Source organism: Embiotoca jacksoni, unplaced genomic scaffold (genome assembly GCF_022577435.1).
Source record: "Embiotoca jacksoni isolate LCO1_2020_lvr unplaced genomic scaffold, fEmbJac1.0.p SCAF_16, whole genome shotgun sequence".
Classification (NCBI taxonomy): Eukaryota; Metazoa; Chordata; class Actinopteri; family Embiotocidae; genus Embiotoca; species Embiotoca jacksoni.
In genome coordinates this window covers 4,481,903-4,506,307 of record NW_027185296.1, presented here as the reverse complement: position 1 = coordinate 4,506,307, position 24,405 = coordinate 4,481,903, and the positions used below count along the sequence as shown (strand labels likewise).

Here is a 24,405-nt window from a genome sequence, read left to right as displayed (position 1 = left end):
ATATCAAAGCAAAGATCTCTAAACATCTTTATATAATAATGTAAATTAAGGATGGATGTCGGCTGACGATGATAATCGCAAAAGAAAGAATAAACAAACATAACTTCTATACATAACACGCAACTGATACTAATCCTAATCCTTCATATTTTAGTGATGATCCTTACAGTTGTCATTTTCTTTGATTTAAATCAAATAAACCTACTCGCTGCAAATTATTTTGAAAGTAAAGCTAGCTCTACTTCTTCCCTCACCATCATTACTTTGTTCCAACAAAACACTCACTAACACCAATTTCCATTTTCACACCAGCTAAGAAAATGTTGGTGCATTTTGTTATCCCTATATTATGAACAATTCTGGCAAAGACTATAAGTGATAAATTTCACTCACATGACGCAAAAACATGTGTTTTGTGAACCATCCAAAGTAACACAGATACTATTTAAGGGAGGACATTTTATGTTGTTTTAAGGAGTAGGGAGTATGATTTAGTGGCATCTAGTGGTGAGGTTGCAGATTGCATCAAACCGAATTGCCTTGGTTTCTCTTTCCAAGTATGTAGGAAAATCTACGGGGGCTGTGAAACTCATGAAAAACATAAAAATTAAACATAATGACTTAAAAGTAAGAAGAGTTGTGTCTATGTTACCATTGAGTGAGCCTTTCATATCCACATAGGGAGCAGGTCCTCTTCCATGGATCCCGCTGTGTTTCTACAGGAGCCCAGAAGGGACAATCCAAACACAGACTCTGATGAAAATATTATTATGAATATCATATTTCCTTTATGCCAATAGATACCCTAAGTCCTACACACTGGACCTTTAAATATACATTTTTCAATGCTTTGAGCACCAACTAAATTCCTCTCACTTCTGTTGTACTATGGTGGATGCATTTAATGAAAGATGAATATCTCCAAACCTGGGTGAATAAAACCAATGCTTTTGCTTCTATATTTTGGATAAAACGACCTGTTGTCAGGTTTCTGAGAGCAGATACTTTATCCTGGGATTGAAATTTACTATTTTGAAAGAACAATGTATAAAACCAATGGGGCCTTCTATACCTTGTTACTAAACTGCACTTCAAGTGGGGTGACTGTATGACGTAGGCTGACATTTTTTTCTAATCTGCCAATAATTCGATGCATCAATAACATAGCTCATGCATTTATTAGTGCAATAGTGTCTCTACCTGTGGACCAAAAAAGGTAAAGTCCTGCATTCTCAAAGTCATAATACAATGTATACGCCTCAAATCTTATTATCAAAAATTTACAAAGCCTGGTGTAACTATCATAACATCAGTCACGTTAAACAGACACATTTCAACAAAACTATACATTTGAATGTGGATTATATCTTTATTTCAAATTCTCTGGTTTGGAGACTATAGAAAGGATCTATAGGCTACACAAAAGCAAACACAACATGAACCACAGCCACAAGTTGACATATAAACAAAAGTAGCGCCTCTAAGGCACAAAACAAGTAAAGCATAACAACACTTGGAGCCACATTATCAGCTGGGAGCCTTGGTTTCCAAAAGGCTGGAGGGGAATCAAACGCCATGATATTTCTACATCCTCATCCTCCTCATTTATGCCATTACACTGCATGTGTAACACACAGATGATTTAGATGTAAGACAGAGGGGAGAGGGCTCGCACAGCACTTTACTGCAACCAGTTCCAGCTGTTTCTTATTACAAATGTGTGTTTCAAATGTGTAGAAGTCCCTCAGGACCAAGGGTCACCATGGGATACCTCACACCCCACCTCCTGAAGTACCCCGCCTTTCTAGTCCCGGCTCAGCTTCGGGGCCTCACAATCACTACCAGGTGAGATTCTCTCCGTCTTCCTGTCTCCCCTTATCCCCCGGCCTATCAGGTTTGTGGTCTGTCTGATCTACTGTCAGTCCTCCAGGGGTCTGCATGCTATAAAAGAACTGTACAGGAGACCCTGTGCACAAATTCTATCTATCAACATGGGAAGAGGAAACGGAACATGGGCCAATCTTTGAAGTGGGAGCGGAGCGGTGTTACTAGCTTCAAAAACACAGTTGGGTATGTAACTCTTTATCATTACAACAGGCCCGCCAAGGCATCTGGTTTATGTTAGGACCTGGAATTGGATCCATTTGTGTGGCAACTCCAACCGGCACCAGTCTAAGGAGGCAAAGGCCAAAGCAACCTGCACAGGTGAAATTAACTTACCTACACATGAAATAAAAACATAGCAAAATATATATTTACACACACACACACACACACACACACACACACACACACACACACACACACACACACACACACCTTCACAAAACATGAAACATGTCTCAGCATTTAGTAGATACAGTATTTGTGGCTCATAGTGGCAAGCAGGGGTGATTGCACAAAAAACCTTAACACAGCTGGCATTTCCAACCTTGTAAAAGTACATAAAGAACTTTTTTGTATTTAAAATAAATTAAAACACCATTTTTCAAAATGGCTGTCTCATCCTTCTTTGATTACCATTAGTAAAATAAAGCAACACGAAAAAACAGAAAAATAAAAGCAAGATAGGGGCCAAATTTCTTAATATTTCATTGGAAATAAAGTAGTGGTATGACACAACAAGTCCAGCAGAAATGAAAGTTACTTGCATCAATGGTTTCTACCTCTGCAGTCCGTTTCACACAGGGGGAATATCAATCATACCTAAACAATTAAATGTATATATTTTTTAAAAAAGCGAAACAATTGTTGGAGGCGAGTCTGACCCAGTCCGGACATAAAGCTGGCCCTCCAGTTTTAGATTCAATATACACCACATCCTGACTTTAACTCAGTTTCAGGCTATGGCACTGGCCAGATGATTTAAGACAGACACTGTTGAATTACAAAATGACGCTCAGTGAAAGGCTGCCAGTATAAACAAGCATTGGGATTTAATATCAACTGGTAGCCAGGTTAATCAAATGAATGAGTCACCAGGAGCAACAAACCTGTATAGTCACTTTAAAACAATTACTTTGTTTGTCATAGCAGACCTGTTTGTTTTGGCAGTTAAGAAATGTCACTGAATTTTCTTGCTTGACATGGTGGTTAAGATGATCTTCAATGCCTTTCAAAGCAGCTTTGGATTTCGCTTGTAAGACGTGTGACACAAACGGATGACATAATTTATGAAGAAAACTGAACTGTGCAACGATACAGCCAGCTTAAGGTGCACTAAACAAAGCTAAACCACAAACTGTGTCTTCACCGACGTGGCACCTAAACATTCTCACTTTTGAACCACGGCTGACAAATTTGGGTTCTATACACACACAAATTAAAAACATAGAAAAAAAAAGTAAAATCTGCATTACACGTTATATACTAAACAATAAAATAAAGAACTCCTTGAAAATTAAACATTTGCTAGTACTGCCGATCCCACTGTGAATAAACACCCAGATCTTCCCATCGCAGATAGATGATATTTTCTGGCTATTTGTTATCACTCCATATAGCTGAAATTCAACCACCGTTATAGAAAACATTATGAAAAACACAGCCTTAGCAAATTATATAGTCAAGTAACGAAAGTGGAATGTGTATTGAGCCAAAGAAGTGGTGGTGGTGGTGGCAGCATTAAAGAGAGTGAATATCAGACTTGCATTTGTCAGGTGGCAGGACAGGACTCATTGAGATGGCCATGTTCCTCTTTTTCTGCTGTATGTAACTTGTTTGCTAACATATTAGTCACAAGTATCTAATAAGGCAATAGTATATTTAAAGCTTTGTTGCTGTCTATCGCTTCATGCAGCTTTAAGCATATACGCTTTAACATCAATAATGATGTCTTAAAAACAATATGCTCCTCTCTCTTACAGGAGAAAAGGAGGTCATCTTGGCGTCTTTGAGAGGGGGATCAGGCACCTGGTCATGGGATGCAGTCCCCTCAGTCAGTCCAGTGGAGCAGGTGGGCAGTGAGTGGTTGACACAAAGGGAGGGAGCTGGGGACTTGGAGGCTGAAAGCTGCAGACCCGATCCCCAGCTTTACTCCTTTCATACAGAAATACAAAGGGCTGATTGCAGAACTCACGAAGACACTAAAGTTGAACACAGTTCCAGGACAGGTGGCAGCCTGCAGAGTCGGGACTGCAGATGACCCAGGTTATTACTTGAACTAAACACTGTTGACTGCACAATCAAGGTTTAGGCCCCCCCGAGATTAGAACCTATCACACAGGTTTGGGGTCTGCAGGCTGCAGCCTTTGTTCCCAAGTGTCAGTCCCCTATCACACAGGGCCAGGATTGTGGCGGTAGTTGAAATGGTTGCCGTGCTCGGAGTCTGCAATCTGCAGGCTGGGTTTCCTCTCTGGCTCTTCGCTATCGGCTGTGTCTGCCCTTGTGCAACGTGGAGGACGCCTCTTAAAGAAATCTGACACAAAGCGCACCTGCAGAGCAGAGGGAAGGAGAGGAGAGGAGAGGAAGGGAGGAAAAAGGAGAGCAGACAAGATTGTTGGTCACTTAGGAAATATTTGTCCCACAGAGATTGGAGTGTAAACATGTAAGGGATACAGAGGAGGTAAGGGCAGGGCTGGAAACTGTGATTACACGTGTCTGGAGAGGTCCGTGCACAGCTGCTAAATGACACTAACACTCACAAACTCACACACATCTGAGAGGAACACACAGAAAGCAGGCACAACCCCTGTAGGCCATAAAACACTATGCCCAGGAGGGTCTCTAATTGCGCATAGCACTGTGAAGGCCAAAGACGCGGGCTCACATCCAAAATTAATCATACATGGACACACACACACACACACACACGCACACGCACACGCACACGCACACGCTCACACGCACAAACTCACACTCTACCACTCCAGAATTTCCACAAGGCAGTGCTGACAGTGGTTCAATCAAAACAGGGAAGTGGCCAAACAATAAAGAAGCCCAGCTGGATGAAGTGAGGAGAATGGACTTATTGCCTAAGAGCCTGCCAGCTGGGAGTGTGTGAGTTTCTATCAGGACACACTGTGCTGCTGTCACACTTCACTCTCCTCGTACTTCATGCCTATATGGATTTTAACAGCGAAAATTAAATAAAGCTGAAATATGGTTTCATCAGTGTTCAGATCTGAAGGGAGTAGCCACCGCCAACGGGGCTATTGTCCCACCCATATTTGCTCTTCCAAAAGTTAGAAACCGCTGTGGTGCGATTCAAAGTTAACATGTCATCAGGTTTCAGGTAAAAGTTCTCTCATTTCTTCTGGAGAGCCTTAGCAAAAAGCTGATGATGTCAACACTATTTCCCGTCAAAGGTAATTTCCAGAAATTGCCTATTCACTGTGTTTTGATTAACTTGATACGAGGTCATATGTTCCTGAGTATCAGTGGGTGGAAGCATTGACTGTCCTGTGAAGTATCATGTCAGTCATTACGTGTTGCAGTTTTTCCTTGAAGGACGTTGTCTTGGAGACTCACATTGAGTGCGGCAACAAGCGCTCCCTGCAGAAGCCCCACCAGCACATCGCTCCAGTGATGCTTGTAATCAGAGACTCGGGTGTAGCCCACGTACACCGCGAAGGCCACCAGGAAGAACTGGATGGTGGGCCGGAGAAGTCTGGCCCACTTAGCCACTAGTCTCGCCTGCACGTAAAGCTGTAGTCGGAAAGGGAGAAGAAGAAGAGTGCAGAAAAGATGCTGTCAGCAGTTTTTGACCCAAAGAGGGTTATCAGACAAAAGACAGTCAAGACAATGTAATTGGTGTCTGGGATGTTGATTATTTACCCTAATAAGGAACAAATGTAATATGCTAACAAAGCAGTACAGTCGTGCAGCAGTCGAATTTCTGCCCTCTCAATATTTTCTTAAAGAGATACCTTACTGCACTATCAGGTGTCAGGTTAGATCTTATCTGAGTCCAAACACCAAGAACAAAAAAAGCTTATTTTGCTTTCAGAATGAGTTTGTGTCTCTTGTTAAAAAAAAAATATGGCTGGTGCACCTCATACTGGATCTAACTCTAAAAAGGTGTTAAGTACAGATCTAATTTATGTCCACCATGGACTGAAACACAGTTTTTCCTGTAAGGCAGCAGATGCCAAATAATTATGAATCTGGCGACAGTCCAAACTTCCCCGAGCTTCTGCTCGGCTGCTGTCGAATGTGCAAAAGTTGACATCACACCGCCGTCCCTCCTGCTGCACAGCCAAACTGCACTCTAAACTGTAGTACACTTTTTCAATGCGGCCCACAGGACACAGGCGGGATATCAGAGCTTAACTCTGTTTGTTTACAGTGTTTTCCCAGCAAAAACAGGGAGTGCTGACTGAACCACTGACAGGAAAGGACACTCGCTTTGAGATATTCTGATTGTAACTTTGAGCTGCAGAATGCTGCTTGGAATTTGCTGTCTTGCTCTGGTGCCCGGCTTTCAACAGAAAGAGATGAGGCCAAGCGTAATGTACTGGATAGGCCTGGAAGACACAACACAGCCCTTTATTGGCCTCCGTCATTGCTGGGAAAAAGACTGCAGAGGCCTCCAGATCATTTTACTCCCCATCCACATTCTTCCTCTGAACTCTCGCCTTGTCCTTTTATGTCCACAGGCAAAAATGGCCACTATGGGCCTTTTCTCCTTCTCAACAATTAGCCCTTGAGTACAGATCCAAAACCATTAGCATATTCTCAGATGAGCCTATCAGGGGACAATTATGTCTGATTCACACTGAGATTTTTTGCTGTACACAGCGACTGATATTTACATTGCGTTGTGTGCTGTACTTACCGCGAGGAAGAGCATGCAGTACATGCCAAAAGAGGAGTGACCAGAGTAGAAGGACAATCTGGAGAAACACAAGACAGATCAAAAATAGCTGTATCACACAGAGTATTGATAATGGTGGCATCTTGTAGCATCATTATAAGAAATTCCATTTCCCAAGTAACCCCTTCCTTCTCTAAACTTCCAGTGTGTTATAATAATCATCAACTCCATTGCTTATTTCTTCAAGTACGCACAATGGTACAAGTTGCACACAGATGCATTTTCCTCCCACCTGGACTCCGTGACGTCCTGAGCCTTGCCAGTACAGTTGATCACCAGCGTGTGTCCCGTGCAGACTTTCGGGGAGCACACAGCAATGAAGTTAGGCCTCGGGCGGCCAATGGTAAACTTGGCGAGGTCAGTCAGCGACTGGCTGACAGTGGCTCCAAACAAAAAGGTGCCCACCACCTTGTAGAGTGCAGCTGCATACTGGTTGAAATCTGAATTCGAGTAAATCCTCTTGCTGTACACCAGATACGCCTCTCCGGAGGAGATCTGAGGAAAGAGAACAAAAAGTGAAAGGAGGTTTATTTCCCCGTTTTTTTTTTTTTTTTTGCTCCATTACAAGAAAATTATTTGTCCTGCTTAAACATCAACACTTTGCCAATTTCCTGAAAGGTATTTATTAATGGAGCAAACAGCACAGGATGTTATTAAATGACTAAAATCCTGTACACTTTCCATGATTTTCATTTTAACTTCAGCAAAATCTAAGTGAATTAATAGATAACAATAAATGAAACTTCCTGCGGGAGTGCAGTTAGACTGACAAAACTTACAATGATGACAGTGCAGGAGATGGTGACGGCTGCCAGCATGCCGTGGGTGATGGTGTCTGGTTGTAGCGGGTACATGATGCTCTCATCATCACAGTAAATCTCTCGTTGATATGGCTTAAACACAACGGTCATAATGATGAAGGGCAGTGCCGCTGGAGAGAAAAACAAACCAGAGGTTAAGTTAGACCATTCACTATATTTGGAAAAATTGTGCTCTTGGATCCCAGTTCTTCGACTTCAATATTTGAAAAAAAAAAAAAAAAAAAAAAAAAATGTTGTGGGATAAAATATTTGACTATTTTTCTGCAGGTTTGCAGACATTACATCACCTCCTAAGTTGGGAAGTGAAATGTTTCTCTAAGGATTGCTAAATTGTTTTCGCTCCCTCACTCTCTCTCTCTTCTCTCTCTCTCTTTGGGCTCTAAAATCACTATGATGAAAACAACCCGCAAGAGGGGGAAAAAACATTTGGTAGTTAAATGCACAGCAAAGAATTACAAAAATAAACAGTGGAAAATAGTTTCTATACAGGCATATGTAAAATCACACATCACACACATACCCAAGAGTGTATAAATGCGCATGCGCGCACACATGCACGCACACACACTGCAGCACTCTTGAATGATGTGGTTGTGTACAAAAATAAGACCAAATATAGCTGCTTAAAGGCTCCTGAGAGCGCGAATGATGTCCTTAAAAAGTTCGGAAACGTCTATCCCAAAAGCACACACTCACCGTCTTCCTCTTTCTCTAACACACAGACAATAACAAATCTTTGAATTTGAAGACAGCTTTTAAAAGTTTGTATTTATGAACACACAGATACATTTTGCAGATGCCGTTTTCTATTTCTCTTCAAAATCCTGATTGAATTGGACGAGACTAAAATGAGTCTTAAGAATATGGATGTGTTCCAAATGACATACTTCCCTCAGTACACCAAGATGTAGTACTCTTACATGTTAGGACTCTTACTTGTGTGGTACTTAAATCTTGACAGAGAAGTGTTGTCTTAAACCACACAACTGCCAGCATACACCGGCTTTAATTTGTTTATTCAGAAATGAACGTGTTTTCGTGCCCTCTGTTTAACGCACACAATAAACACTCAGCAGCTTCTTCAGGCGTCTTAATTTCAAAACTCTATACGTCTGCGGTTCCTCCTTTTCTGCTACGTAGCCAAGATGGCAACCGTTGAGGGTGAAAAGTGTCCAGCATTTCACACTCAATTGTTGGACCGCTTTGAGTGCATCATCCAGGTACTTGTAGTGTGCCGCATGTTTCTTAACTTGTCAGTGTGGACCATAGATTGTACATAAAAGTGGATGTACCATCCAGGTCTGAAAAATGAGGTCGATGCGGAAGTACCTTTTGCTGCAATACCATCGAGTGCCGCTGGGTGGCGTCACTGTTGGTTGCCGTTCAGTGTGAATGCATTTATGCACTCAAAATAGTGAGTATTAGTAAATAATAACGCAATTTGGAACACAGTTTTCATCTTTTTTAATACACCGAGACTGTGAATGGACAGCAAAGAAGTGGAAAAGTGGGGATTTATAGTCTTGGCCAATTAATCAGCAAACACATTCATAATTTTGGTCATCAAGTAAGAAAATGAAAGCTTTACTGGTTGTAGCTTTTTTCTCCATTACATGTCAGTGTAAATTCTTACTTCTAAAGAAAGACACATTTGGGCTCAAGTATCCTGTGATGAGTATTTCTCTTTATTTCTCATGTTCATTATAGCAGTCAGAGTAAATGATTAACTGCTGAAATGTAATCATGAGTTGCTGCCCTAGTCAGGAATGTACTGTATCCTCCACCCTGATATCTACCAACACCATCCACAGCAGGCAGACAGACAGTCATGGGGCCACTATGGAAATGTCCAGCAGCTGCATATTAATTGCAAGAAAAACAGCCATGAAAGAGCACTGCAAAAATTCAAAAAAGCGCACTCATCAATAGTATTAGATTTCTGCGTAAATGAGAAGTGCACCCCTCCCATTCTTTGAAAACTTTCTTCAGCTGACATAATTCCAGGGGGACTTTCAGTGAGACTGACTTATGAGAGAGCGCGAAGACTGAGACTAAAAGAAAATATACAACTAGAAGGTGGATCAGGATTCAGCCGAGGTGAACGCTCTGCAACGCGTTTAATTTCACCTCTTTTGATGGATATGGAAGAACGATAAATGTATGAATACTGAGAAAAAAAGAAAAAAAGTTACAGCTTTTATGACACTAACATCTTGTTTTTAGGAAGGAAATCCTTAAAGTCAGACACCATTGTGATGGAAACTGTCAGTGTATTATGAAAGCCCTTCACATTCATAATAACCCACTAATTAACAAATGGAGTCAAAACACATTCCAGATAAACCTTCAAATTCTCAACAAACAGCCACAGACAGTGACAAACAATAGCGTGCGGTGTGAGTGTTGCCTCTCGCTGACACCACGTCTATCCAAGGTGACATGAGATGAGTACAGATATTGTTTAGTGACATGCCAACTGCACACATGTTCTTCTATATGCTCCATGAAGACAAAGAGTCTTGTTGCCTTGGTGAGGAAAGGCTGCAGCAAAATAGAAGCTTTGTGCGGAGAGCAGAATAAACAATAGTGCTCAATTGGATAAACACACGATTGCACATCGACTTCTGGTAACCCGACCTTGGAGGACAAACAAGGAAGGAAAAAACACGAGTAGAGATAGCACTTAACTTCAACATGGTGCACAAAGATCTTCTTACTGCGTTTAAATATGGGGAGAATCCCAACCTCCAACTTCGATACAAGATGTTTTAGTCTTATCAGCAAATGTTCTTACCAACACGGGTGAACGAACACACTGTTCTGACTCAGAGGAAGGTTATTCACCAGTATTAAACCAGTTCTTTTGTGCCTTTAGCAAAGTAATAAAAGACTAGTTAGCCCCAATTCTTGTTATGTTAAGCTAAGGTAACTAGCTCATATCCTTACAGTCTATTTTAGTATTTTATTTACCTTTTAATCCTGCCTCTGGTTTCCTGAGTTCCACTGCTCTTGCTTTATTGAGTGTTTTATCTATAGCATAGTAATTTCTTGTTTTGTGCATGGGTGGGGTAAGGTAGGGTGTGTGTGTTTTTACAGTAAAGCACTTTGTGTCCGATTATATTTGTATGTAAAATGCCATGGTCTGATTGATTGATCGATTGAGGTGTAACATCATACGTAGAGAAAATAAAAGAGTAGTCTCAAGTGCACTTCCTTTACACCAACATGCAGTAACCATAATGTTTCAATTAATGTTGGTGCCAACAGGTATTTTCAGCAGCCCAAACCTGCTCACTGTGTGTATTCTACCTTTCTCTCTGCCTCCAAGCACCCATTTCTTTCCAAGCAGCAGCTGGATGACACCTGTCTCTTACACAGCGGATTCCCACCAACCATCACACGAGCACTGGAACTCCGTTTGCACATCTATCGGCCGAGTCAGGATGTGGTACACTGGGATTATAAAGTCCACATACTTTCCTCTTAGCAACACCGAAATCCTGTTTGTGACAACCGCAGGACGATATAGAGGCTCTTGTGTTTAACTAACATCCTGTCTCAGTCACCACAGGAGCACCCCGATATGGATTTACTGATGTGGTTTTTGGGTGGCAGCTTCTGCATCTGTATCCTACATCCTGCCTCCAGCTGGCAAGAACAGAGCAAACTGTCAAGAAACAACTGCTGCTTTTCTTCTCCTCCTCCGAGTCAGTGACAAACGGTTGGACTTAAATCAAACAGAGTCGTGCCAGAGAGACAGAGAGAGCACCATTACACGAGTTATTATTGTAACTACGACTCCACTACGACATATTCTGCAAATGGCTGATGTTATTGGTTTGAAAATATCGAAACTCTGTTGAAAACATAAAGAAAAAAAGAGAGAAAGAGAATACCAGAAACTTCTAAATTGTCAACAGCCACCACGATACCAACTATTCTTTTTAGACTCTCACATATCCAGAAGAGAGTGACATTTACACAGCATGTCAAATAACTTAAATTATAAGGGGTTGCATTGCCAGACATTAAGGCAAATGTTGTCTGTCTTTAGAGTTGAGGGCATGAATCCGTGTTTTTTTGCTGACATGAGATTTCCACCGGATGTATTATGTCAGCCAATACCAACTTCCAATGCAGTGTGTATAGTGTGCATGAAGCATAACATTAAATACAAACTAGAGAAGCAAACAAGACTAAACACAGACATTTGTTTGCCCACACTCAACCTCACATTATATTTCACCAAGTTTTAAGAGGTTTGTGTAAAACTGGCCTGTACAAAGTTGTGGAGAATGTTTATTTACTTATTACAGCATGGTAAATGTCACTTTAAAGCAGCCGAATGACACAATTATTTGTATCCTGGAGTCAGGAGGTATTGTTACTTCAAACTGTTTCATGAAGCACTTGGCAGAGCGGAGCCATTAATCGCAGCAAAGCAGGAGTAAAATAAAGGGAAAAGCTTCAAAGAGAAGTGCCAGCAGCTAATGAAATATAACAAGTTCACAAAAGGATAAATTGCATTAGCATGTCTATTATTAACATTATACTGCTGACTATTATGCATTTATCTGGTCAGACATATGCTAATGTTTTTCTAATGCTGACGAACTTCTCTTATGCAAACATAGATTTTACCAGCTTACCACACAGTTTATGGACAGAGTGAAGTCCTTGCACCTGGCCTGAAATACCCCCCCCTCCCACCGCCTTGTAAAAACTTTTTATTTCTGTGTTTGTGCATGAATCGCTAATTCAACGTGATATGAACTTGGATGAAAATGAAAAAAGGCCGAAATAAAAATGATGCAAAGAGTCTGGACTGCTGTCATGGTCAAAACGCGGTGAGGTGTATACCGTGTACGCGAGTGTGTCTTCTTGAGCTGCTCCCCTGTGGATAATATCTGCAAGAAACAAACCAGCCAGTCTCTTGAAAAGCAGACACGCATACATAGCTTGCAGACAAAAATAGACCCATCCGCACACAAAATAGGCCTCAAGCACACCACGAGACAATCCCACAACCCAAATTGACATCGCTCCAGAGCTGCCTCCACTTAAAAAGCAAGCAGTGTCTCCGACTCGGCTAAACTCAGACATCCAGGGCAGATTTTTCTGTCGAGAAAATCCAAAAGAACATATATATATGCATACATATGTGGAGGTAAAGATTCAGAGGATGGATGTACTTAGTTAGGATACAGGAGAACTTTCTCTCTTGACACTTGCTTCGATGGATTGAAGGAAAGAAAAGCTGTCAGTTTGGAATGTCGCCAGGAAGCTAATCTCCAGCTACCAGTCAGAAATCTCTCGCCTGAGCCCCTAATGGGAGCCTGTTTGAAGTTGGAGGATGCAGTCTTCCTGTCTCAGACTGAGGAAGTCCCACTTTAAAGGCTTTAGGTTCCCCTTTAAGGTTAAAACTTCTCATTTACCTGCCTGCTATTTAGCATTCATCCTGCAGTGGCACCTTCGTGTCTCCCCCTGCTTAAATGGGTATTAGTGCAACAGAAAGCTACATAAACAGTCAGAGACAATGAGAAGACAGTCTGAAGAATCAGTCAGAAGAGCATCATGGAAAGATTTTAGCATCAATTGAGCCGACAAACAAAGATTTCAGTGAGAGAAGAGATTTGCGCTCTTTCCTTCGAGCTCTCCACCGCTGCTGAATCACATACTCCATCCTGTTTTTGCCTCTTATTTAAAGTCATTCATTCCTCCCTCTGCAGCCTCCGTCTTTTCTATCCGTCACTCTCTCGATCGCAGCGTACTCCCACACACTTCTCCCTCTGTTGTAAATATAGAGGCCTCGACGGGTGATGCTTTATTTAGCTGGCAGATGTGCAATTATGCAGGACCATTCGGACCACAATCGCACTCTGGGGCTGAGATTCGAGGCCTGCGACATCCTCTCTCTGCCTCCCGCTGTCTAGATGTTCCTCTGTCTTTCTCTCCCGTTTCTTTCCCTCCACCGGCTTTGTCTTGCTCCGTTTTTCCACGAAAGAAAGGTCGGCAACTGCCGTAGACATCTGGAAGTCGCTCCAGTGGTTTGAGACGAGGTCACACCTACTCGCCCTGCTTTCTCTGACAGAACTTGCTGCACCTGCAAAACCATGTGGACGAACAATCGTTTTCCTCAATTTGAAAAACATACAAGTCTGGGTTTTTATTGTGCCTACTTTAAAAGTGTGTAAAGCCTGTGTGTGTGTGTGTGTGTGTTCTCATGCCCAGAGGCTGCCCCTGCTTTCTCTAAAACTTTCCTTCAGGGTCAAGACCGGAACATTTGCTCCTCCATCTAATTTCTTCCACTCCCGTTTCCTGTCTTTTCAGCGTGAAGGTCACTCAGTGACTTTCTTCTTACGTATTTCTCTCTGTTTCCCATCCATCTTTTCCTCCTGGTGACAGCTCTTGTTTCATTTCACTGTTTCTCATTCTTTATTGATCGTCCGTGCCATTCTTTAGTCATTTACTCCATCTTCTCCCACTGTGGACAAGGACAGACGCAGGCATTTTTTTTTCTTTCTTTCAGTTGAAGTCAGTGTTTCCACTTTTTCTCTTTCCCTCTCCTTCTTTCTTTTGTTTCTTCCCTTCAATTCAAACATGTTTTGCACAGTGTATCAACACAGGCAATGTTACGGATCTTTTAAGAAAACAGCTTACAGTAACAAAACAACCAAACGCTCCCTCTTTCTGACTGTCTCACCCCAAGCTGGACTGACTAATGTGGAAGGTATGTGCTGAGCCTACAACCTCTGCCGGCGCTGGTCTCCGGAATTCTAATTCACATGAGGAACGCCCAACTTCACCAGTCACACCAAATCCTGCTGGTGCTAAGGCCCATTCTTTACTTTTAATCCCACTGTTTCAAAGCGTCCATCATTTACGCATGCTTAGCCTCAAGCAGAGCAGAAGGAGACAGGGTGGCAGGCGAGGCCGGTTTGTGTGGGCAGTGGGAGAGCATCTAAATCTGGGTTGGCGATCAAAGAGTCTGGGTTTGTAGTGGATCAAAGAAGTAGGCCACACAGGTTTAAACCTAAACCAGAAAGGTCTGCGGGAGGAGTTAAAAGTCAGCTTGATGTTTACAACTATAAGGAATGGGACCGACCTCCTCTAAGAGTTTACTAACTGTACTGCTGTGTTACTTCTTTTTTTTTTTTGTGCCAAATTCATAGTAATTTAACTACCATATATGTTTTATGCTTCTCTTATTGATTGACAAACGAGTGCTATACTTTTTTGTGCGTCATATTTATATTTGTTTGTTAGTGGATTAATGAAACTAACTAAATTAAATACATCAAATAGATTACTCTGTATACGAGGTATACTTTATGCAGATGACACAAGGTTGACTGTAGCTGTGATTGAACCAGTGATATTGTTAGTGATCATGTCTCTCCAAATTCAAACTACATTTCTCAAAGTTCTGTTCCCTGTCAAAAAGTATAAAGCGCTTATTCCTCCTTCTCATGCCTCATTTACTTTCTTTCTCATGTAATCAAGAGGACCTGCAGTGCTGGATCCATACTGGATCCATGTGCTGCTGGACAACAGCAAACACATGTTTTTAGAAGTGTAAAGTAATACATGGATGGTACAAGCTGTTAAGTTTTTCCTCAATAATACCTTTGAAACCAAAAATGATTCAAAAACTATTCTTTATAATTGTGCCTAAAATCTCCACCAAATTTCAAAATGTTCTCCCAGTACACAATTAAAGAAGTCAACTGTTAACGGGGTCACCTTTTGTGGAGTGTGCCTCAAATTTAAAATGTCAACTACCATGACAAATGATCTTTAGCTACGACCCCACGATCGCACTTGCAACTGTGCAATTACAGTAATGTGCCTGTTTGTTAAAAAGGGCTCCAGTTCCCATGACAGAGCTCTCCTGAGGAAAACCATTCCCATCAAGCATCTTCACTGCTTTTCCCTGAGAACTCATAACAATCAGTCTTCCCAACAACAAAACCCAGAGAGGCCAAGCTCCCAGGAGACGCTCACTTCACCAACAAACTCTAACCAACAACCAGCGTGGGCACAGAGCAAGAATATGGGGATACTTGCATGTAATCAGTCTAAAAGGATGAAAAGTATGTAGTGAATCTGATAGTTTTCCTGCTGTGGGACTCTGGGAGGAAGAATGCGTGAGTCAAAGACAAAGAAAAATATTGAGAACAATTTGATATTTAAGTGGTAAGAAGGAATCAGAAACCTGCCTTGTTCTTTTGGTGTGAACTGAAGGGGGAAAAAAGTGACATACCCAGAGTAAGTATCTCATATTATATATATCCAAAAAAAACTAAACTGATAAAATACTATAACTCAGTGTCATCTGTCTAGAAAAGTTGTGTCTCTGCAAAGTAAAAAGAACATTGGAGCTTGAGCTGCCACTTCTGCATACAGTAGTGTGTGTGTGTGTGTGTGTTTGTGTGTAATAGAAGATAATACACATTTATCAAAACAGGTTTATCACAACGCACGTAACAGCACAACAAAGACTACAGAAAAAACAAGAGTGCGAGAGCAAGTGTCGCACCATTGCCTTGCCTCAAGGCCATTTAGCGTCACACTACTTGGACTATGTAACGCATTACTCAACTACTCCCTGCTAATTGCCATTCATTTCTTCATTTTACCTACACCAGCACCGGCATCACACAGAAATGAGAGCTGTGACTCCTCCTCCAACTCTAAAACACAACCCCGTTACACCTGCAGCGCTGCAGGCACGGAGAGGTTAAAACCTGGCCTTTCCTCTCTGCTCCCTGAGCCAACACCCACCATCTATTTGTACTGAGTGTAGACTTACACAGACAGAGGAGGTGAAGGGGAGGGAGCGATACCACTGAAGAAAGAACGGAAGAAGAAGAAGAAGAAGAAGAAGAAGAAGAAGAAGAAGAAGAGGTCAAGAGCTTACAGTGAGCATCAAATTCAAAACCGAGGTTGATCTCTGAGCAGCTCAAATGTCCTTCATGACGGATCAGACAGATAATACAATAGACGTTTTGTTGGTAGGAATCAGTAAACTATCCCAATGACAGCCATAGTGCATCAGATTTTTCTATTATATAAAAACAGAGGGAGGGACTTTCATTCATACGATACAAGCAGTTGTTAGTTTGACCTGGGTAGGGCAGGGTGTGAGCGACAACAGGACGTGCCAAAGAAATGTATGCCTTATTGTATCTGCCGTTTTAATTTGGCCTTTGGATTTCCTGACAAAAGATTATTGAGGAGACGCAGACACAAGCAGGAAAGCTGGCGAGATAGTGATGAATATTTGAAGCCAGTAGGAAAAGTAAAGACATTGTTTCAGTTGAAGAGAAATAAGCAGAAAAGATGGAGACGATAAGAGGATAGTAGATTTGTGTGATTCTTTTGGTTTGCTAAGAAATGTAAACAGTCGCACACAAAACCCAACTCAGCACTCTGTTTCCATCTAGGCTAATGGTCAGCCTAATTACAAGCTCTGCCATGTTGTTATTACATGGCTGGGGGAACCTCACATAAGCTTGGGGTTGACTTGACGATTATTTGGGTGAGTGACGTGGGTGGCATCGGGGAAGGGAGCGGCAGCAGGGTGGGATGCAGCCATCCGGACCCGACCAGCCAACCCAACCCAACCCAGACGTTAATCCCAGACTTGTGACGAGCGAAACGATGAAGCTTATCAAATTCAGCAGTCTGTGGATGTTCCCACAGATGGAAAAAAAAAAGAAAAAAGAAATACCCCAGAGGTCTCTGAAAAGCCATCATCTTCATCCTCCGTCCAACCCCACCGCTATCACCAGCATAGACACAAGGGACGAGCACGCTGCCAAACACCAGACCTTCATACAACACGTCTCCGTCATGGGCTTGTGGCATTAACACAGAAACCCAATGTCCCACCACATTGGTACATTCCACACACACACACAGACATTATCACTGCGGCTGCATCTGAAAACTGCTGAGGTTGCTGGTGAGGAGTTCTTGTTGTTTTTTTTGCGATATAAATGTTTTTATCAGAAGGTTATCATTATCTCTGAGGACCACAGGCATCATGTAAATAGTTATAGAGCATTCTGCTTATGTATTTTAGGTATTGGTTATTGAAATGATGCATTTATTGCTTGTTTTATAGATTTTTTTTTCAGAAATTCCCTTTTCATTTGACCTGTTTATAAATTAAAAGTATATGCTTTATTCATTCCTTTAATAATACTTCATTCTATTTATTTTTTAAAATAATTAGTCATCTAATCTATTTATGTATTGTAAACCCTTTCTCTATGAAGTCCTGTTCAAATCAAATTATGGATTGCTTCATAACACCTGTAGTCCTCCATATATCATATACTAGTCAGTTCCATTCATTAGTGGCAAATGTTGACAACTATTGCCACAATGTGTGTGCTTCATTTCCCTACAAATCACCATTACTTCATCATCCAGGAGGGAGGAAGCAATGAACTAAGACACTGATGATGTCCTCTAGCTACTGCAGGAGTGGAAAAGAAAAACAAGGCGATATTGTTCCTTGAAAAAAATGATTACTGCCTGAAGATAAACGCAAAACAGTGTAGCAAAAGTGGAAGTCATGTGTCGTGAAATGCACTGTGGGAAGAGGGCACATTCTTGGTAGGATTCCTGGCAGACAAAATATTGAGAGAGAAAAAAAAAAAGAGGAACAAGCAGGGTACACACGCATATCAAATTTCCATAAACAAACATTCAGCTTCCTGAGGCTCCATAAACGTCCTGAAAACGTTTTTTTTTTTTTTGTGAGGAGGCTTGAGCATGTGAGGAAGATAAGAGTGAAGTTTCCTCTTCTGTTTTGCCATGGTGCAGTATTTCACGTCACGTTTCAGCCTGGACAATATTCCAGCTCAGGATTTGCATAAATAAACGCAGTGACAGGCTGCTCTTTTAGGGCTGGACTCAAGTATGGAAATCCGGTGACTCCATTTGCCAATTAAAGTAAAACTGGGATAAAACAGCTCGTGTCCAGATAATCTTTCGCCTGATTAAAAACATTTTCACATCTTTTTTTTTTAACGTGCAAATAAACAAACGGTACAAAGTCTCCATTATTAAACTAATTCCAAAAGTTGCTGTCACGGTTGCAAAACATACAAACGCACTGGCAAGAAACTGCTGCCACCACAGACAAGACCCGCATACAAGCTGAGCAAAAAAAAACAAAAACAAATTGTAGATAAATAGGGGCAGATTATGATGACGTGTAGTTTAGTACTTAGTATCCATAACTTACCAACTACAACGCACAGCACATCCATCAGCACGTACAGCTTCTTCTTCTTCAGATCCTTCATTTTCTTCCCGCTCCTTTACTTTAAATCAATTACTTGGGAGAGAGAGAGAATAACTACTTTTTGAGTCCATCGGCGTTCGCTGACTTTGAAAATAAAGAGTACAGGCTATGCAAATAACCTGGTAACCTGCACAACGAGTTCTTCCGGGATCCTCTTCTCTACCTGTACTGGCATTGACAACAGAGGTGTGTAAAAGTTTCTTAAAACGACAGCGTTTTAAAAAAGTTGCTTCTGGCTAAACACTCGGCACCTCTGAAGTCCTGCGCCCCTTAGCCCACATTACTGCTTCGGGTACCGAACCAAGTCTAAAGAGATCCTCCAATTTCACAGCGCTGGAGGCGTCCGGAGAATCCAGCACAAACTCTTTTCTTCACACACACACACACACACACACACACACAGGCATGCATGCACACACACGCACGCACGCACACGCATGCACACACACGCACGCACCACTGGTCCCTCCTCCCAACTTCCTCGTCTGGCTCCTCTCTGGCTATCTGATCACCGCCAGGCTCGAAAACTTTTACAGGCGTGCAAAGATCAGGAGAGAAAACTTCTCTCAGCGGTTCGCTTGATTTTTCTCTCCGTTCCTTGCAAAACCAACTTTTTTGTTGTTGTTGTTGTTGCGTCTGTTTAGTGGAGAGAGGACTCAAACTGTCAGGATCAGAGCAGGAGGAGGTGCCTGAATCATACACAAAGTGCAGTCAGGTCAAAAATGCTCCTGAAGAATAATAAGAATAATAATAATAATTAAAAAAAAAAAAAAAGGAAGTGTCTGTCTTTGCACTTGACATTATTACCTGAATTCATCTGGATTTAGTCAATATTGGATTTTAAAAGAACTTACGATAAGGTTGTGGCTTTAACCGAGGACTCTAAAATCAAAAGGGTGCCCTACTTGACCCTATCGTGCACTTACCCATGGAAGCCTCACACAAACTCACCGCTCAGTTCCCTTCATATCTTTCCACCATGTCCACTCATTTCTCACATAAGAGTGAGATTTATATTGAAGCTGACAATAAAACAAGGTCTAAACAAATTCGAATCTTTCATGTCATCAGGAGGTGGCTCCCAAGCAACTCCTAATGGGTGTTTTAAAACAATAATAATAATAAAAAAAAAAAAAAAATCACAATTTCAGTCCCAACAAAAAGGTGGAGGCTGTTATAAGCCCTGCTGGGACTGCAACAGCATTAGCATGACTCCAGGCCACAGTGTTGTTGTTGTTTTTTTTACCCTGGGCAGTCAGGATCTTTCCTCACCAGCAGTCAATGCAGGGCCACCCCTGGCTGACTTGCAATCCAGCCATGTGGATAATACTTCGGAGTCATGAGTGTGTATTGACGTTCAACTCTGTTTGCATGACAAACACCATGTTTGCCCCCAAGTATATTAGTTCAGCACCCTCGAGTTAAGTAGATAATCTAGCAGGCACACGCTCTGCATTGCAGCTTTATTTGACTTTTGCACATTTGCAAACAATAGAATTAAACCAATTGAAATCAGACGGTGTCTGGCACTGTGCTGAAGTCAATTAAAACGTTATGGTATGCAAATTAAACGTCAGTAACTGCAGAGGAATAAAAAAAATTAAAAAATTAAAAAAGGGAAAATTGTGAAGGCTTATGTGTAACAGTAAGACTTCTCTGCCCCCTTCTGGTTGTTTCTAACAGTAAGAGACTTTTTTTGTGGGCCCTGCAAACTCTAAAAAGATAGAAATTAGATCCTACGAAACTTAAGATTTTCTTGGTTTAAAATACTGAACACGGACACACAGGGTTACGATTGCAACATTCATTCAGTTATTCTGCACACAAGAGCTTCACAGATTTGGTTTTCGTCTAAAGGAATGCCTGAACTTCATACTTCCTTTTCAAACTAAATTGCTTCATGAGATAAAAAAAAAAAAAAAAAAAAAAAACAAGCTCTCAGTAGATGGCTTATGGAGTTTTTGTTAAGGACATGCCCTCCGCATGGTCAGCCAGCTGTATCATTGAGCAGATATCCTGAACAGGCTGTATTCCATTCACTGTCCATGAAGTTATTCATCTCAGTGGTAAAACATTACAAATGGTAAGTCAACACTAAAATCTTCACAGTCCGATCTTGTCCTCTTTGTGTGTTTTAGGGAGGGAAGAAAAGACGTTCACAGTGAGTGCTTTATCAAAGTTAAAAGTTTTGAAATAAACAAAAAGGACTTCCTCGTCACAAGACAGCAGGGTTTAGTTTGGATGTTGAAGTGTGTGCCGCTCCTCAACAGCAGACGTTTTTTTTATGATGCACTCAGAGCTTTGACGGCTGCTGAGTGCAGGGTGAAGAGCTCGAGGCCACATATCTTGGTTTTTTTTGTTTTTTTTTATCAAGAAACTGCCTCTGTAAAAGATAGACATGACATTTTAAGTTTTCTTCAACAGATCCTTAATTATGAGTTACTCACTGAATGCTGTTTTTCTTCTAGTAAAAACCTATAATTTGAGCCCCTTTCCAAACATGCATCACTATTTATCTGGGACAGAAGCTACAGAAGAGATATACCGTAGCTCCCATTCACACTGCTAGGCGTGTGTTTTTGTTATTGTCAACTGAAAAAGCAAAGTAAGAACGCCGGTATTCACAATAAACTACACAGGATAACAGAAAAACTCTCCTTGTATGACCTCATATATCTGTATTATTCAGAGACAGGTTTGATTAAGCAGAAAAAGCGTGTGTGTGTGTGTGTGTGTGTGTTTTTATTCAAACAAATCTTTTGTCAGAATAGTTGATCTCGGAATAAATTTCTCCTGTTTTGAACAGACTGAAGAATAAAAAAAAAAAAAAAAAATGCACTAAGTTTAGCTGTTTTCCCAGATTACAGCACAGCTCCTAATCAGCCAGTGAACCCGTTCCAGAGGACAGCAGGCCATACGAGATAAAGTATCAGTTACAATGACGTCACGTAGGAGCTTTTAATGCTGCACTGCACTCCACATACGCTCCTTACTTTCTCATATCATTCTCACGCGTTAAAAAAAAACAAAAACAAAAAAAACTTGCGCCAGTGTAGCAGCTCTACTATCCAGACACAAACGGAACAAATTCAACCCTCTTCTCTTCATCTTCTGCAGCTCACTTACGTGACGTTTTCTACACTCAGTACAGTGGCTCACTGGATCAGTGCAGTGTGGTCACCCTGCAGCTGCAAACTGAACTGAAGCTTCGCACAGCTCCTAAATGCTGAATGTATGTTCTATAACGTGACAGTCTCATCGCCTCATTGGCTTGTCTGGGAAAATCTTGAGGTTTTAAGGAACTACCCAGAATTAGCCATTTGAAATCATTTGATCATAGCGACGCAGAAGCAACGTAAAAGCTAAATGCTACATCACAGCTGTTTAGTGATCGCTACGAATACTGGACAGGCTCCATTGTTGAGTGTGAACATGTTGAACAAAGTTGTTACCAGAAGTCTTAATTGCACGAACACTATTAGACAGATCATACTATATTTACAGTATAGTAGTCTGTGTATTAAATGTCTTTGGACGAAGGAAATAAAAAAAGAAACCGTGTTCACATCATTTTGTATTTGTTGGAGTTGAGAGACCTTTTTGACTTTGAAATAATGTATTTTGGTTATATAAATAACATTTACAATATATTGACTTATGTGTTTTTTAAGGATAAAAGGCACTGATGGTTTTAATCACTGGTGGAAGAACTGCTCGGATATTTGACCCAAATAAAAGAGGCAATATCACCAATAAAAAAAGTTCTGCATTCAAAACTGCACAATAGTGTCAGCAGAATGTACTTTGAGTAGCAAAAGCAAAAGTAGTCATTATGCATTGTGACCACATTTAGGTTGAAATATATATATGTTTTCATGAATATGTGAGCCACATTTCAATGTCATGATGGTAGAGCTAATTTCAACACGATACTGTTGAATACTTTATCTACATATAACAATGCACATATAAGAAGCATATATTTTAAGTAGAAAATATTGATCTGAAAAGTAAATAAATACAGAAAGTCATACCTCTAAATTGTACTTAAGTACAGTACTTGAGTAAATGTACTTTGTTATATTCCACCACTGGTTGTGATTCCTTGTAATAATTTGGAGTTATGGATATCTTGTAATAAAATGATGAAAGGAGAGATTATTTTACCAGCTACTTATGCAAAACTTCTTGTTTTAGATATTTTACTTTTTTTAAAAATTATTATTATTTCTTATCTGGTACTACATTACTGATAATAAAGTACTGAACTGAACCGGGACACAAACCAAGATTGTCCTGTCTGAATATGTGTCCTCTGATAAACACACAAACACATCAATGAGCACACGCACAAAGACTACGTCATGTCACTGAAAAAGTTTGAGGGATGAGCTCAACTCAACTTCTAACCGGCAGTGACCCACACCGGCGGGGTAGCAGCAGTGCAGCCTCCCATGTGACACCGTGAAAATCAACAGTCCATAAAAACAAAAGAAAGAAATGACTCTACTTATCTGCCGTGCACTGAAAATTGTTACAATTCTGATTTCGTAGAAACCTAAATCTAATATATAATTCCCCCATGTTGTTGAAAGCAACTTATTTTACAAATGTGCTTTTAAGACACTTTTTATGTTATAATACCACCATGATCACATACATCCAATAAACACTTGCATATTATTATTATTATTTTTTTTTTTTATCTTGTCAAGCTAATAAGCGTAACAGCATGAGGTGTAACACAGTACAGGAGGTATATTAACAAACTGTCTGTGTGCGTAAACGTACTTGCTGCGTACCGGCTGATGAAGCCATGCTGCTTCTCCACAGGAAGAAGCTCCTTCACCAGGAGAGCTGCACGCTGCTGGGGGCCACTAGAGGGAACCAGAGAGCCCAGCAGAAAGAAAAGGAGAAGGTGGGACAAGGCAGTGGGGTTCACGGGAACTGATTTGAGAAGAGTAGATAGTGGCTTTGTATCTATGAATTGTTTATAAATCTTCTTTTTTTTTTTTTTTTTTTGCTTCTAATTGCTTGATGGGTTGTCCACCCAAAAAAAAAAAAAATGTGGTGAAGAGATGTGCAATGCATTTAATTGGTTGACAGATCATTTGTATATGTTCTGTGCTCCTTGTTCTTTGAAGGTAACAAACAGGCTTGACGATTAAAGCACTTCATAAATACATTTCATTTGGATTGGTTTGCTTTACTCTTGTCATTAAGTGACACTTGAAAGGTCACCAATAAAGATCAAATCTGATGAGATGTTTAAAATACAGACCGTGATACTCACGTCTGCAGGTACATGACCTGCTTGTCCAGTGCAAGTCCGTGTTGAAACCGTTTCACCACGTTCAGAGGAAAACTCAGGACAGTATGAGAACTTACAATACTAATACTAATACTAATATATTAGGTCAGTAATGGTGCTTTCAGGTGCAAACACATTT

General features: G+C 40.9%; 1 protein-coding gene across 3 annotated transcripts in view; it reads right to left on the bottom strand.

Annotated features, from left to right (window-relative positions):
* Positions 1 to 19,415, bottom strand: part of plpp2b (phospholipid phosphatase 2b) — a 43,727-nt gene extending 24,312 nt beyond the window's left edge. The window contains exons 1-7 of one of the 3 annotated variants that reach the window (XM_069150378.1): positions 19,075 to 19,415; positions 18,896 to 18,988; positions 7,594 to 7,745; positions 7,047 to 7,309; positions 6,776 to 6,833; positions 5,470 to 5,646; positions 1,178 to 4,433 (exon numbers count right to left, since the gene is read on the bottom strand). In XM_069150378.1, the coding sequence (XP_069006479.1) occupies positions 4,275 to 4,433; positions 5,470 to 5,646; positions 6,776 to 6,833; positions 7,047 to 7,309; positions 7,594 to 7,745; positions 18,896 to 18,956 (870 nt within the window). In that variant the 5' untranslated portion in view covers positions 18,957 to 18,988; positions 19,075 to 19,415 and the 3' untranslated portion in view covers positions 1,178 to 4,274. Of the gene's footprint in view, positions 1 to 1,177; positions 4,434 to 5,469; positions 5,647 to 6,775; positions 6,834 to 7,046; positions 7,310 to 7,593; positions 7,746 to 18,895 lie in introns of those variants that run through there. The other 2 variants (XR_011178298.1, XM_069150377.1) reach the window with 2 other exon arrangements.
* Between the last annotated feature and the right edge of the window lie 4,990 nt (positions 19,416 to 24,405).